Source organism: Ceratotherium simum, chromosome 2 (assembly GCF_057802395.1).
Source record: "Ceratotherium simum simum isolate JZ-2026a chromosome 2, ASM5780239v1, whole genome shotgun sequence".
Lineage (NCBI taxonomy): Eukaryota > Metazoa > Chordata > Mammalia > Perissodactyla > Rhinocerotidae > Ceratotherium > Ceratotherium simum.
The window spans coordinates 70,382,420-70,395,349 of record NC_141901.1 but is presented as its reverse complement, the minus strand read 5'-3'; the positions used below and the strand labels follow the sequence as shown (position 1 = coordinate 70,395,349).

The 12,930-nt window shown below is 50.2% G+C and overlaps 1 protein-coding gene across 1 annotated transcript in view; it reads right to left on the bottom strand.

Annotated features, from left to right (window-relative positions):
- Positions 1–12,930, bottom strand: part of ABCA4 (ATP binding cassette subfamily A member 4) — a 128,980-nt gene that overhangs the window by 103,838 nt on the left and 12,212 nt on the right. The window contains exons 5-6 of the mRNA XM_004420819.2: positions 7,652–7,779; positions 2,368–2,565 (exon numbers count right to left, since the gene is read on the bottom strand). Of these exons, the coding sequence (XP_004420876.1) occupies positions 2,368–2,565; positions 7,652–7,779 (326 nt within the window). The remainder of the gene's footprint in view (positions 1–2,367; positions 2,566–7,651; positions 7,780–12,930) is intronic.

Sequence of the window (12,930 nt, the reverse complement as noted above, 5' to 3'; positions counted from 1 at the left end):
CGGCACGCTCTGCTTCAGTGGCCCGGGTTTGGATCCTGGGCGTGGACCTATGCCACTTGTCGGTGGCCATGCTGTGGCGGCAACTCACATACAAAATAGAGGAAGATGGGCACAGGTGTTAGCTCAGGGACAATCTTCCTCAAGCAAAAAGAGGAAGATTGGCAATAGATGTTAGCTCAGGGCGAATCTTCCTCAGAAAAACAAAACAAAACAATAAAAGCCAACTGAATCAGAATCTCTGGGGGTGGGGGCTGGGCATTTGTAGTTTTTAAAAGCTCCCCAGGTGATTCAATGTGCACCAAGGCTGGGAACCACTGCTCCAGGGGCCAAACGCTGTTGGTGTTGGTATTTCTCAGCCACGACGCTGTGACATAGGCTTGTTTCCTCGTCTCGGCACTGAGACCTCAGTGATGGCAAGTGGGCCATGGTTCGAGCCTTGGCCTCAGCCCAGTGCCTGGCTCCTCACAGCCCAGTGCACGGACACACGTCCAGGGGAGGTGAGCGAGCAGGCAGGTCAGTGAGGGCAACCGGCCAAAGTTCTCCTCTGGTTTCTGAACTCTAGAACTTGCCAGAGCAGCGTGTAAGTGCAGTGTTTCTGGTCTTTCCTGTCTGATAAATAAACATTCTGAAGCCAGTGGCCTGAGTTTGGGTCCAGTCCCTAACGAAGAGTTTTGCCTGGGTCCCCCTTTATCCTGCTCCATCCAGAACTGTTCTCCCAGAATTTCTGGTCATGCCCTGAGGGTACATTTACCTATCCCAGCAGCCAAGGGGCTTCAGACAGAGATGCGTGACCCTGCTGCCTTTCTAGTGACCAGAGGATTGCACCATCCTGGGCACCCAGGGAGCCTCCAACAGCTCTGCAAACACAGGCACTGGTCCCCCGCGGGGCTGGTGTTCAGATCCCCAGCATACGGGGTCTTTATCGCCTGACTCACTCTTCTGTCTGATTCTGAAAACAAACCAAGGAGTGAGTCTAAAATCAGGTTCCCCTTGGAACTTTGGACAGAGAAGTTTGAACCACATGGCTTTTTATTCTCCCTGCAGCGTGGGGAGCCGAGAGACCTTTTCTGGGGTCCTGGGCTCTCGCAGTGGTGGCATCCATAGGTCCTGACCCCTCTTGCCACCCTGGAGGCCTACCCTGATGAGCTGGGAACACTGTTGAGTAACATTCTGAGGGAAAGTCACACTTTGAAAGGATGAAGTGTGAACTCTGCCAGAAATAGTGGGGTCTTGTTGTCATTTTGTTTCATTTCTAAAGGCTTTCAGCTTGCTTTTTAAGACAAGTTGAGTGAGAGTGGGTTTTCTGGGACTTGAGAGAGTAGCCATAGAAAAGCAAAACACAAATTCCTCAACCAAATTCTCAGTGACTGGCACCCCCCACAACGCAGTTCCAGAAGTTAAAATGAAGGCACAAGAGAAAACACAATTCAACGCTAGACACAGGATATGTGTCACCTCTGAAGGATTCTAATTTTGAGTGTTTCTTAAAGTGTGGCTTCCAGTGACCTCCATCGGAATCACCTAAGGTACAGGGCGATTCTGGGCCCGGCCCAGATCTCTTGAATCAGTCTCTGGGGGTGGGTATTTAGACCTTGCATCTTTTCCCAGCTTCCCAGATGATTTTCATACACTCTGAAGTGTAAGAGCCACTGCTCTGCACCTCCTTTATATAATTCCCTCTCATCTTATCCTTCTAGCAAAAGAGGAGATATCAGGTCCCAAGAAGTGTGTCTGGGATGCAGTTCTGGAACACAGAGTTGAGCTAGATCAGGGCTTTCCAAATTTTTGAGATTATGAAATTTTCTCTGTTATTTTTTTTTCTTCCCAGAAACAGCAACCTTTGGGGCCAAGAGCAGACCCAGAGGAAGGAGTGTGAAGTTCTCATTTATTAACATTTATTAAATGCACATATTTTTTCATGTATTTTTTCCTACCACTCTCTAACGTATTATATTTGTTTTATAGATGAGTGATGGGGTCAGGAAAGGCCAGCTCTCTTGCCCACAAACACCTACCTAGGAAATGGTAGGGCAGAGAGTCAAATCAGGCCTCCTTCTCCTTTCCACGCTGCTAGAGGTGGTGGGAAGGATTCATCCCACATTTTGAGTGGATTCAGACCTGCCACAACCACATACCTAATAGTGAACCTAATAGTGACTTCCGGGTGTCTGGGCCACTACTTTAGAAATACCATCAGTCAAGATTCCTTGGGTCTTCAGAGCCTTGAGCTTCCTCAAGGATTGTCTTGAACACCAGGCTCATGCTTTCCCCCACTGTCAATTCATGAGTCCCTGACGGCCTACCACCAGGCCCTGCTGCCCCCAGGAATTATCTTCCAAGGGGCGAGCAGCTGAATACCTCCCTTACCACACGGAAGAGCTTGAAGAAGTCCACGTTGGCATACAGACTGTCTTCCATCCACTGTAGGGTGCCCTGGGAGAGGGAGCACAGGGCGTCACGCACTGTCTGTGCGCCACGGCGCTGGCTGAAGATTATGAAGCGCTCCAGGAGGGCATCGCTGCAGGCAATGTCCTTCAGCACCAGGTCTGGGACTCCGTGAGCAAACTGCAGGGAAGAGAAGCAACATTGCAAACCTCCCTGTGGTAGGAGAACACCGGAACCCAAAGATATCCATGTCCTAACCCACAGAACTTTTATCCGGCCCACCAACCCCATAAGACATTCCCACAACCCTGCTCAGAACAAGCCTAACATGTTCTCTTCAGCTTACAGGAAACCACAAAGAGAGGAAGGAGAAGATGACTGAGATATGGGTCAGATCCAGTTAAAACCAGTTGAAGGCAACATGGCAGTCCCACTTGATCTGACATAGACCGCACAGCTCATTACACGCTCATTGTAATACATTACCATATTATAGGACACACCCATCAACACCATGACAGTTTACAACTGTCCTGGCAATGGCAGGATATAACCAAATAAGGAAAGAAAAGAGGTGGCACCCTTGCTCCCCAGAAAAGCTTGCCCATTTCCCTGGATAACTATGAATAGTCCTCCCCTTCATTACCTGGACCCAGCTGCTTAATCACCCCAGGAGCTGAGAAGTTGATTTGTGAACTTAGTTCCCTCTTCTCCATTCTTTGGCCATTTTAAAAATCTTGTGCTGTTGAACACACAGCTTCGGTTTTGTTTCAAATCCATGACATCAAACAGGAGAGAACCCTCCAAGGAAGGGATGGATTGTGGGTATGAAGCCCACCCATGGGACCCTCCTCAGAGCTCCTCCTAGTATGGATTAGAGTCCCACTGGAGTGAGGTGAAATTGGTAACAGAACCTGTGAATACATTATGTTGCATGGCAAGGGGAATTAAGATTGCAGATGAAATTAAAGTTGCTAATCAGTGAACTTTAAAATAAGGAGACTATTTTGGGTGGGCCCAAGGTAATCACCAGGGTCCTTTAAATGTGGAAGAGCGGGGCAGAAGAAACAATGCCAGAGTAATGCGATGTGAGAAAGACTTGACTGGCCACTGCTGGCCTTGAAGATGAAAGCAGGCCACCAGCCAAGGAGCGTAGACAGTCTTTGGAAACTGGATTTCCCTCTAGAGCTCTCCTAATAAGGAACGCAGCCTGCCAACACATTGACTTTCACACGTCTGACCTCTAGAACCATAAGATAATAAATTGTGTTGTTTTAAGCCACTAAGCTTGTGGTAATTTGTTACAGCATAAATAGGGAACTAATACGCTCCCAAGCCTCATTTTATCAGAGAGCCATTTAAAATTTGAGAGATTCCTTCTTAGCACGTGATGCTAAGATACCATCAGGACCTACTCCCTGAAGCTAAGATGGGAGAGTGGCTAGAATGCATTTGCAGTGATGGCGAGTGAACAACTCCCTCTCTCCTTTCTCACCAGATTTAGCAAATAAAAATACTGGATGTCCAATTAAATTTGAATTTCAGATAAACAATGAATAATTTTTAGTACACGTATGCCCCAATAGAGTCATTAGGACATACGTATGCTAAAAAATTTTTTGTTGTTTATCTGGAATCCAAATTAAACTAGGCATCCTGTATTTTATCTGCCGACCCTGACCCCTGGAGAGCCCACATCCTAAAGCCCCTGTGGAGTTCACGGACAGTGACTCTTAAAGCACAAGGCCCATGATGGCCTCTGGGGACCCTCGGCTACCCAGCACAGTAACTGGACTCCTGGCAGTGGACACGACCCTGAGCACCGTGAAGACGTTCAGGAGCTTCCGTGGCCTCTGTAGTCTCCCCATGGCTTCCAATTATACAGTCCTTTGGGCTGGAGAGCAGAGCAGGCCCAGGCTCTGCTACCCCCTGTCCAGATCACGTATGGAAGCCCGGTTCCTAAATGAAGCACAGGTCACGGCTGACGCTGGGTTGGTGTGGACTCTGTCAACCTCAGGGGACTGTAACTGGGTGCATGTTCCAACAGGGCCTTCCTGTTCTGCCCTATACTTTTGTCCTCAGTCAGAATCCCACCCCCAACCCTAGGCCCAGAGTCTAAAACATTTTGAGGTAGGGGGAATCAATGAGCTCACTGTCCAAACCTCTAATATTCTGGAGGAGAAAAGTGATGTAGGAGGGATTCGGTGACTTGAGAAGGCTACACAGCAGGCTAGTGGGAAAGCGGGGACACCACGAATGTCCCTGGCTCCTTCTTTCACTCAGTCACTCATTCATTCAATGCTCATGCATTGAGTCCCATTCTGCAAGGACTGGGATAGATACTGGGGATACAGAGAGAAGAGGGTGAGTTTTCTGCTCTCCAAGGAGCTCACTGGCTAGCTGGAAATGCAGGCATTTAAGTAGTGGTAAGTGCCAGGTTGATCTAGTGAAACCAGGGTGCAGAAGAGGGAATGTTAAGAATAGCTAGTAAAAATAGCTAGTATTTATTGAGTGTTTACTTCTCTAAGTGCTTTCCATATATTAGTTCTTTGAACTCTCACAACAACCATATATGGTAGGCATTTTTATTATCTCCATTTTACAAATGAGGAAATAGAGGCACAGAGTGGTTAATTAACTTCCTGAAGTCACACAGTTAACTGTGTGGCCTTGCTGAGATTTGAACCCAGAGCTTGTGCTTAACCATTACCTGTTAGCTCTTTGTCCAGTAGGGGAAAGGGAGGAGGCAGGACCGAGAAAGGAGGGTTTATGTACGATTTCACTGAGGAGGCAACATTTGAGCTGGACCTTGAAGCAAGTCCAGGAGTTTACAGGGCTGGGGATAGGGGGTGGGATGACGGACAGGCCAGAGAACTGTACCACTCTCCTCGTCTAATAATTCCCTAGATGGAGAGAGAGGGGGTGATGCGATTCCCTTCTGAGCTGTGCTCAGACACCAGGCAGAAAGGACCGGGAGGGGTGTCCATCTTGATGGTAAAGAACAAAATTCCATATTTGATGAGGATGATCAATGAGAGAGTGGTAAGCCGCATACGCCTATTTAAATTTAAAGTAATTAAAATTAAGTAACAGTTAACATTCATTTCCTCAACTGTACAAGCCTCATGCCAAGTGCCCACCAGCCACACGCGGCTAGTGGCTACCATATTGGACAGCACAGACAACACTGCCATCATGGAGGAGAGTTCTAGGGACAATGCTGTTAAGGAGTCACAGAGCTGGATGGAGACGGAGATGGAGGTAACCAGGCTGAGAAGCAGGGAGCTGGGTCAACACGAATGGCCTCTGCCAGTGCAGGAGCTCTGGGCTCCCTCTTGAGCTCTGGGGTTTGCTGATCAGGGAAGCATCAGCTCATCAGAGCCAGCAACACAAAACAAAGGCACAACCCGATGACCCTGGCCCCTTCTGCTGCCCACATGAACGACCTCCGCCCTGTGCCAGTGGCTCAGCAACTAGAGATCCAAATGTCGTGTCAGGAGGAACTGGAAAGAAATTTCCCCTAAATTCCTGCCGTTATCTCCATCTCCCTTTTATAACCAACTGGAAGTCATCACAGGCATTTCCAGGACTTGAGTTTTACAAGCTGAAGAGAAAGCAAAGGGGAAAATGAGCAATCGATGCTGCTGCCACCACCCTTCTCGGGTGCGGGTGGGAGGGGAAGCAGAGCAGGGCAGCCAGGCCTGACTCCAAGAGCCCTGACATGTCGCCTCAGGGCTGACTCTTAGTTCCCCTCATCTAGTTTGAGTGAAAACCTCAGGATCTAAGAAGCCAGAAAAGCAGGTGTGGGCTTCTTCACTCTTGTGCAGGGAACGAGCTTGAAAACCCCCTTCAATGGAGCCAGCCCTGGCCAGGCAAGTGGGGTCTCCTCCCTCCCCTGGGCTCAGCCTTTATCTCAGGACTGACACAGGCCTTGAAATTCTCTGTTTATGTCTTGGTCTCCCCTGGAGTCTGGGGGAGGTGCAGACCTGGCCGGGAGAGGCGGGAGGGGTGTCTGCGCTGTAAGCCACTGCTTATCTTGCGTTCTCACTGTGTTCATCACACTAGGAACCCACACAGCCAGGATGCCGGGCCAGGAGCCCGTGAGGCCCCAAACCAGAGCAGCGGTGCTCAGCCCTGAGCCGTCAGAATCACCTGGAGGGCTTGTGAAAACACAGGTCGCTCGTCGGTCTGGGGCAGGGCCTGAGAATTTGCATTCCTAACAATCTCTCAGTCCTTGCTGAAGCTACTGGTCTTGGACTCTGAGAACCACTGAACTGGAGTAAGGAACACTGGGTTAGGAAGGAGAAGACCTGGATTCCGCTCCGGCTCTGACAATTTCTAGCTCTACCGCCGTGAGCAAATCACTCAATCGCCAGACACCTCAGTTTCCCCATCTTTTTGACCCATCTCAGATTAATGTGAGGAAGACAGGAGCTAACAGATGTGAAAGTCATGTGTTAGTGGTAAAAACTCTACATAAATACAGGAAATGATGAAAAGCGACGAAATAGATTTTGGGGGAGATGGGTCAGAATGTGCAAGGGGGATAGAGGAAGGAGTTGGCCAGCACCGAGAAGGAAAAGTGCAGGAAATCAGAGGGCTGCTCTGCGAGCTGCATTATTGGGTTCTGTAACTTGTGGAGTTACCTCCCCACTCAGACCTTTGCCCTGCTGGTTTCTCAGCCCAAAACTCTCCTCTCACAGGAATTTCCATGGCTGCCTTCTCTTCAGTCAGGTCTGCTCAAACGCCACCTCCTCAGGAAGCCCTTTCTTGACCATCTCATTTAAAATTGCCCCCTCCCCAAGCCTCCCTAGGCCCTCTCCAAATCCTGACCTGCTAGATTTTCCTCACAGCACCTTTCTCAACATGGAAATGCATGGAATCCTTTGCTTTCTTGATTGCCCGTATTGTCCACACTGTATTTTAGTACGACAATGTCCCTAACTATTTGATGAATACATGCAGAAACCTTGGTTTCCTCAACTATAAGAGGAATTTGAGCCACATGATCCCTAAAGTTCCTTCCAGTTATAAAGGTCCGAGATGTCTGAAGTGTCGCCAGGATTTGGGCCACTTCAGAATCCACTGATGGGAATGCTCATCCTCTCAAGTGACCCCCAGGTATTTTTCTGAATATGGGACATGAATCATGGATTCTGAATGTGAAAACAAGAAGGAAAAAAAAAATGCAAGGTGTCCCTTGCCTTTCTCAGGCCAGTGCTCACCCTTCCCCTCCAGGGACCACTGACAAATGACGCTCACCTACCTGCTCTGGACGGACTTGGGAGTTGACCAGAAGGTGGACAACTGAGTCAGACAGGCCAATGTTTTTTATGAGAAATAGTGTCAGTGTTTCTTCATCTTTTAGGACATCTCGAATTCGTATTCCTCTTCCTGTATGTGAATGAGAGAAAGCACAGGAAGGGGATATGGGTCAAAAAAAGGAAAACAGAGTTGATTGGACACATTTCCAACTTGACTCTCAGAACAAGGCTCTGTTCTCGGGTTCCCTGGGAGTGCCTGGGGACCAGGGATCCCGCCAGTAGGCTGTCACCAACACAGTCACAGCATTTACTGCAAAGCAGCTGGGAAAATTAAGTGAGAAGGCACAGAAGGTGGAAAAAGGTACCTCAGGGCAGGGCAGGGGGTGGTTGTCAGATGCTGCGTGGGGTGGGTCCAGGACAGTGGCACTCTATAGAGTGGGGTTGAAGAGTCAGAACAGGGCAATTTTGTCCCCCCGGGAATATTTGGCAGTGTCTGGAAATATTTTTGGTTGTAACAACTGGGGAGGTGCTACTGGGTGGAGGCAGGGGATGCTGCTGACCATCCCATAATGCACGGGACAACCTCCCTCCCCACTGAAAAACAGAGAACTATCTGGTCCAAAGTGTCAATAGTGCTTAGGTTGAGAAACCCTAATCCAGGACTGGAGGAGATATGTGCTATGTCCACACTGCAGTTGTCATGGGGTAGAGGACCCTTCCTGGCATTTCTGTCATCTCAGCTAAGGCTGTAAGCTCGGGGTATTGACATGCACTAACAGAGATGGGGCTGTTTCGGGCAAGAAAAGCTTCAAGTGGGAAAGAGGGGATGGCCTATTGCCTGGGCTTACAATTTCCTGTCCTGATCAGCCCCAGTCACATTCTCTCTAGCTTCACTCAAACCCTGCTGGAAGCGAAATTTCTTTATAAGGAGGCATAAGGGGCTCCTAACAGCTAAGATGACCTTGGGGCAAGTGGCCGAACCTCTCTGTGTCTGCAGTTTCCACATCTACCTCTCACAGTTGTTGTAGGAGTGACTCAGGATAAGGAACGCAAATCGCTTAGCTGCCAGGCCTGAAAACACTGAGTGCTAAATAAATGCTTGTTCTGATTGCATTAATGTAATTCTTACCCCACCCAGGGGATTCACACCCCCTCCTCTGCCTGCTTGCAGGGCCAATACTCAGCCTCAGGCCGGCCACTGCTATAGTTCATGTGAAGCTGGCCAGAGAAGAGGCTACAGGCCCAGATATTTATGAAATCACTTCAACATTAAGGGAAAGCGCTTGGGTTGCCTGAAAATGCCTGTCTCTACATCCCACCTTCTCCAGGAGACTGGCTGACTGCTTATCTCTTAGTTCTTCTTTAACTAACTTTAATCATCAAAAGCCCCTGCCCCTTCCAGGTCCTAACACCACATTGCCTATCCTCTCCCTCCCCAAATTCTCCCCTCACCAGGCAGCCACGAGGCCTTCCCCCTGAGTACTTGACAGCCATCCCTTCCGTTTTCAGCTGGTGACTTTCCCTGTACAGGGCCTTGCCCAGATTGATGTTGCTGCTAATTTCCTCTTGAGAGAGATAGGTCAACCTCACAGGCTGCCCGTGCAGCCAGGGCAGGGGCAACCTGTCCTGCAGGTCCACTCCACAGCCTCTCTCGCCACAGTGGCGGCTCTGCAGAGTTGGGCCACCAGGTAGCCCAGGATCACTGCCTTTTGCATAGGAAAAGCCCAAGGCTTTAGGGGAACTTGAATATAGGAGGGAGCCCCAGGGAGGAGGAGGGTTCTGAGAGGGGCTGCTCTATATTGTTCTTGCCTTCCCTCCTTTTCCATAGCCTAAGTCCTGTCATCTTCCAAACCCAGCTTCCTTTCTGCCTTCCCCTGGGGCTCCAGCTCAAAAGTTCTTCTCCCAATCACTTCTTTATATATAGCCTTATGCTGTATACTCTGGCCTCCAGCAACACCACCCCCAACACACACGCACACATTCACACACATACACACACACACACACACACACACAGTCTCTCGAGAGTAGGGGGCTATGGATCCTGGTTTTATTCTGCTCCTCCTCACACCTAGCAATGCTGCGCACACAGATGTAAGCCCTTGAAGTTACCTCTCTCTGACACCCAGCATTAGAGCCTGACGTGGAATCAGCTTCGATAAATGTCTGTGGAATGACAGGCGGCGCCCCATAAATACCTGTTGTCTTGACCTGAGGGTCAGGACCCCATTCGACTGTTTATCTCTTCGTTATTCGTTAACTCATTCACCTGACCTTACATACAAATACCTTGCTGGGGAGAAGGGACAAAACAAGGGAGACCGGGAGCGACTTTGCCCAGCGTTGCCCAGCATCTCACCTAGGTGACCTGGCGGGCATGGCCTTAGGGAGAAGGGGCAGGAGCGTGCTGGTTCCACACACCGGAGGAGGGGTGGGGGCCACCCTGTAAGGAGGGTGTGGGGCCCAAAATGTAAGGGGTGGCCGATACCAGACAGAAGCTCCACTAGACTCCCGAGAGAGAAATGTGAACTGGGGGCCTGAGGAAAGAAAAATAAATTTAGTTTAAAATGTGGTTCTTCTTGTTCTCTTCCCCGGGAAGATTAGAGGCTGGGGGAGTGGGCTGCTGAGGCCCTCAGGGCTGAGGGGAGCTGAGGGTTGGGGCTGGGGAGAAGCCAGGAGAACGCTCCAGGCTCATGGGAAGAAGGTGTTTAGAGATGATTGAGAGACCACAGAGCGTGCTTGGGGGTGAGAGGGGAGGGGGCTTCACGTCTGGTCTTTTACCGTTAATCCTCCGCTGCTGAGAATGCAGTACTACAGGTTTACTACCAAAGGAAAATGCCACCTGGGTCAACCATCAGCATACTTTCCCAGGTGACGGGGAACTGACAGGCAAAATCACACTCCAGCGACAGCCGCCCCCCTCGCTTTCAAAGGCTTAACCTCCACTGCGGCTTTGGGCTGAGGATCCAGTGTTCACAGAGCGATGTCCCCAGATGACCCTGGGACAGGCTCTGGAACAGTCTGCAGTGCTGACGGTGGACTTCAGTCCCCAGCCTGGAACTCCTTCAGAGACTGCGTCCCTTTCTTGGGGATGTCCCCTGTCCCCTCTCATGGCCACCAAGGTCAAGGGTTCTGTAGAGTCTCTGTTCCCAGCCCCAAAATTCCTTTGGGCAGCCTTGGCTGGCCTTCCCTGATCCCATCTGCCCAAACATTCAGGAATGTGCCCCCACAGCCTGAAGGCCTGCAGAAGGAACCACCTGTAGGCCAATTCAGAACTAGTCCTGCTTTGGGGTTAGGAAGTGGTGATTTTGGTTCTCACATACACGCTGCAAAGACCACAGAGACAGTGTGGTTTGAAATGACTTCCTTTATACTTCCTCCCAGTCAGACTCAATCTGATGATCAGATACCGAAATGAAGTGTCTGCTGGACGAACGGGGTAGACAGGCACCCCAGGGGCTGGACAGCCCACGTTCTCATCTGCGTGTTTAACCTTGGAACAAAATGCTTTCTGACTGGTGCCTCCCTCTTTTTTTTCCTACTATTAAAACGCTAATTGTGCTCATATCTTGTAAGGTCCCTCAAGCTTGAGCTAAGAAAACTCTTCTATCCAGAGCAGCAAAGAATGTAGTGGTTGTAATCTGATTTTACTACACAAAGTATATGTGTTACTATTTTTGAAAGAATTAGAATGTAATGAAGTAATCTTAACGATCTTAACGTACCCTCTGAACATACCCCTGTCCTTTATTGCTCCAATGGGGAAAGAAGGGAGAAGGGGGCCAGATGGGAGGAGGATCAGATTCTCCTTGGAGAACTTTCCCCTCCTGACTCCCTTGAGCTCTTGAAGCTCCACTGGCCACCCACACTGCGTGGTCATTGTTCACTCAGTCCATCTGCTTCTGTCCTGGGAGCCTGTGGGGGGTGGGCAAGTGATCTGACCCATCTCTGTCCCATGGAACTAGCCCACTGCCTGGCACCAAAAGTCTGCTGACTCTTGATTGAGCCGCAGGGGTGAGGAGCTCTGGGGCTGATGTGTACCATTCTCCCAACTTGCTTGTTTGGAACCCTGTTCAGGAGCTGTTCTATCCAGCCCCTCCTGTTCCCTTGGTAGACTCCTTCCTCATCCTTGTCATCCTCTAAGGTCATCCAGAGAGTCACATCCGCCATCCCCATCCTAGGAGCAGACATCTCCCAGCTCCAAACCGCTTCCTTCGCAGACCCTGAGCCACACCTTCTGGAACAATCTTCCTCACACCAGCAACCTTTTCTCCACCCCCAGGACTGCAGTGACCCCTGGGTTCCTGGTAAGCCTTGCCCCCTCCCAGCCGCTCATTTGCCCCTCCCAGGGGATGGATTCCAGCCAGTACCCAGGCCGCTACCCAGGCCGCTACCAAGTCCAGTCCCTCCGGCCATCTGCAGAGGAGCCTACTGCAGACACGACAACCACACAACATCCACTTGTACTTTAATAGGAGATGTCAGAGTGGTTACTGGGGTTGGGTTTTGTTTGTTTCTTGTTTTTCCTCTGAGGGAGAAGAGACAGGGGAGAGGGAGCTTGTCTACACTTCTTCCTCACCTTTCTTGAGTCCAAGTGGCTCTCCTACCCGCACAACCCCGGTGTCCATGTGACCCGTTCAGCCTGGTCTCTCATTTCCTTCTCCTCCCCATCAACTAAACCCTCACCTTTGCTCCACTTTAATCACCCTGGCCACACTGGGGGCTTGTTCTCACTCATCCTGCCTGCCTTTGAAATCCTGTGTTCACATATTTCACTTTCTGACCACAGCCGTCAGTCCTTCCCTCCTGCTCATTTTCTCAGTCCTCAAACAAAGACATAGAACCCTCTGAGACCCTTATTCCCTTGTCCCTCCACTTCCCCTGGCCCATTTCAGTAACTCTGGCTTCTCACCCACCCTTATGCAGCCTGGACCTGATGCCTGTAGTCCAACCACTGCCCTCAATCCCCTTGCCTCTCGGACACACTGTGGCACCGCCCTCAAGCTCCCTCCAAGCTCCCAGCCCTGCATGTGCCGCCCCCCACCCCAACCCGCACCTGCTCTGCTTCAGGGCCTGGGATGCTGAATATTACTGGAAGAAGTCAAATGACTGTGCATGTTTATGTCATGATAAATATATGCTCTCTGACCTCCCTGGCTCCTTACTGCTATTTGGCGTTGCTTCCACACGTTCCTGGTTAGCTCGCTCTCAGGGACTCCATGGAAGTTGTTTCACACCTTTACCTTACTCCACAAACTCCTCTCCCCCTGCTTCCAGCATG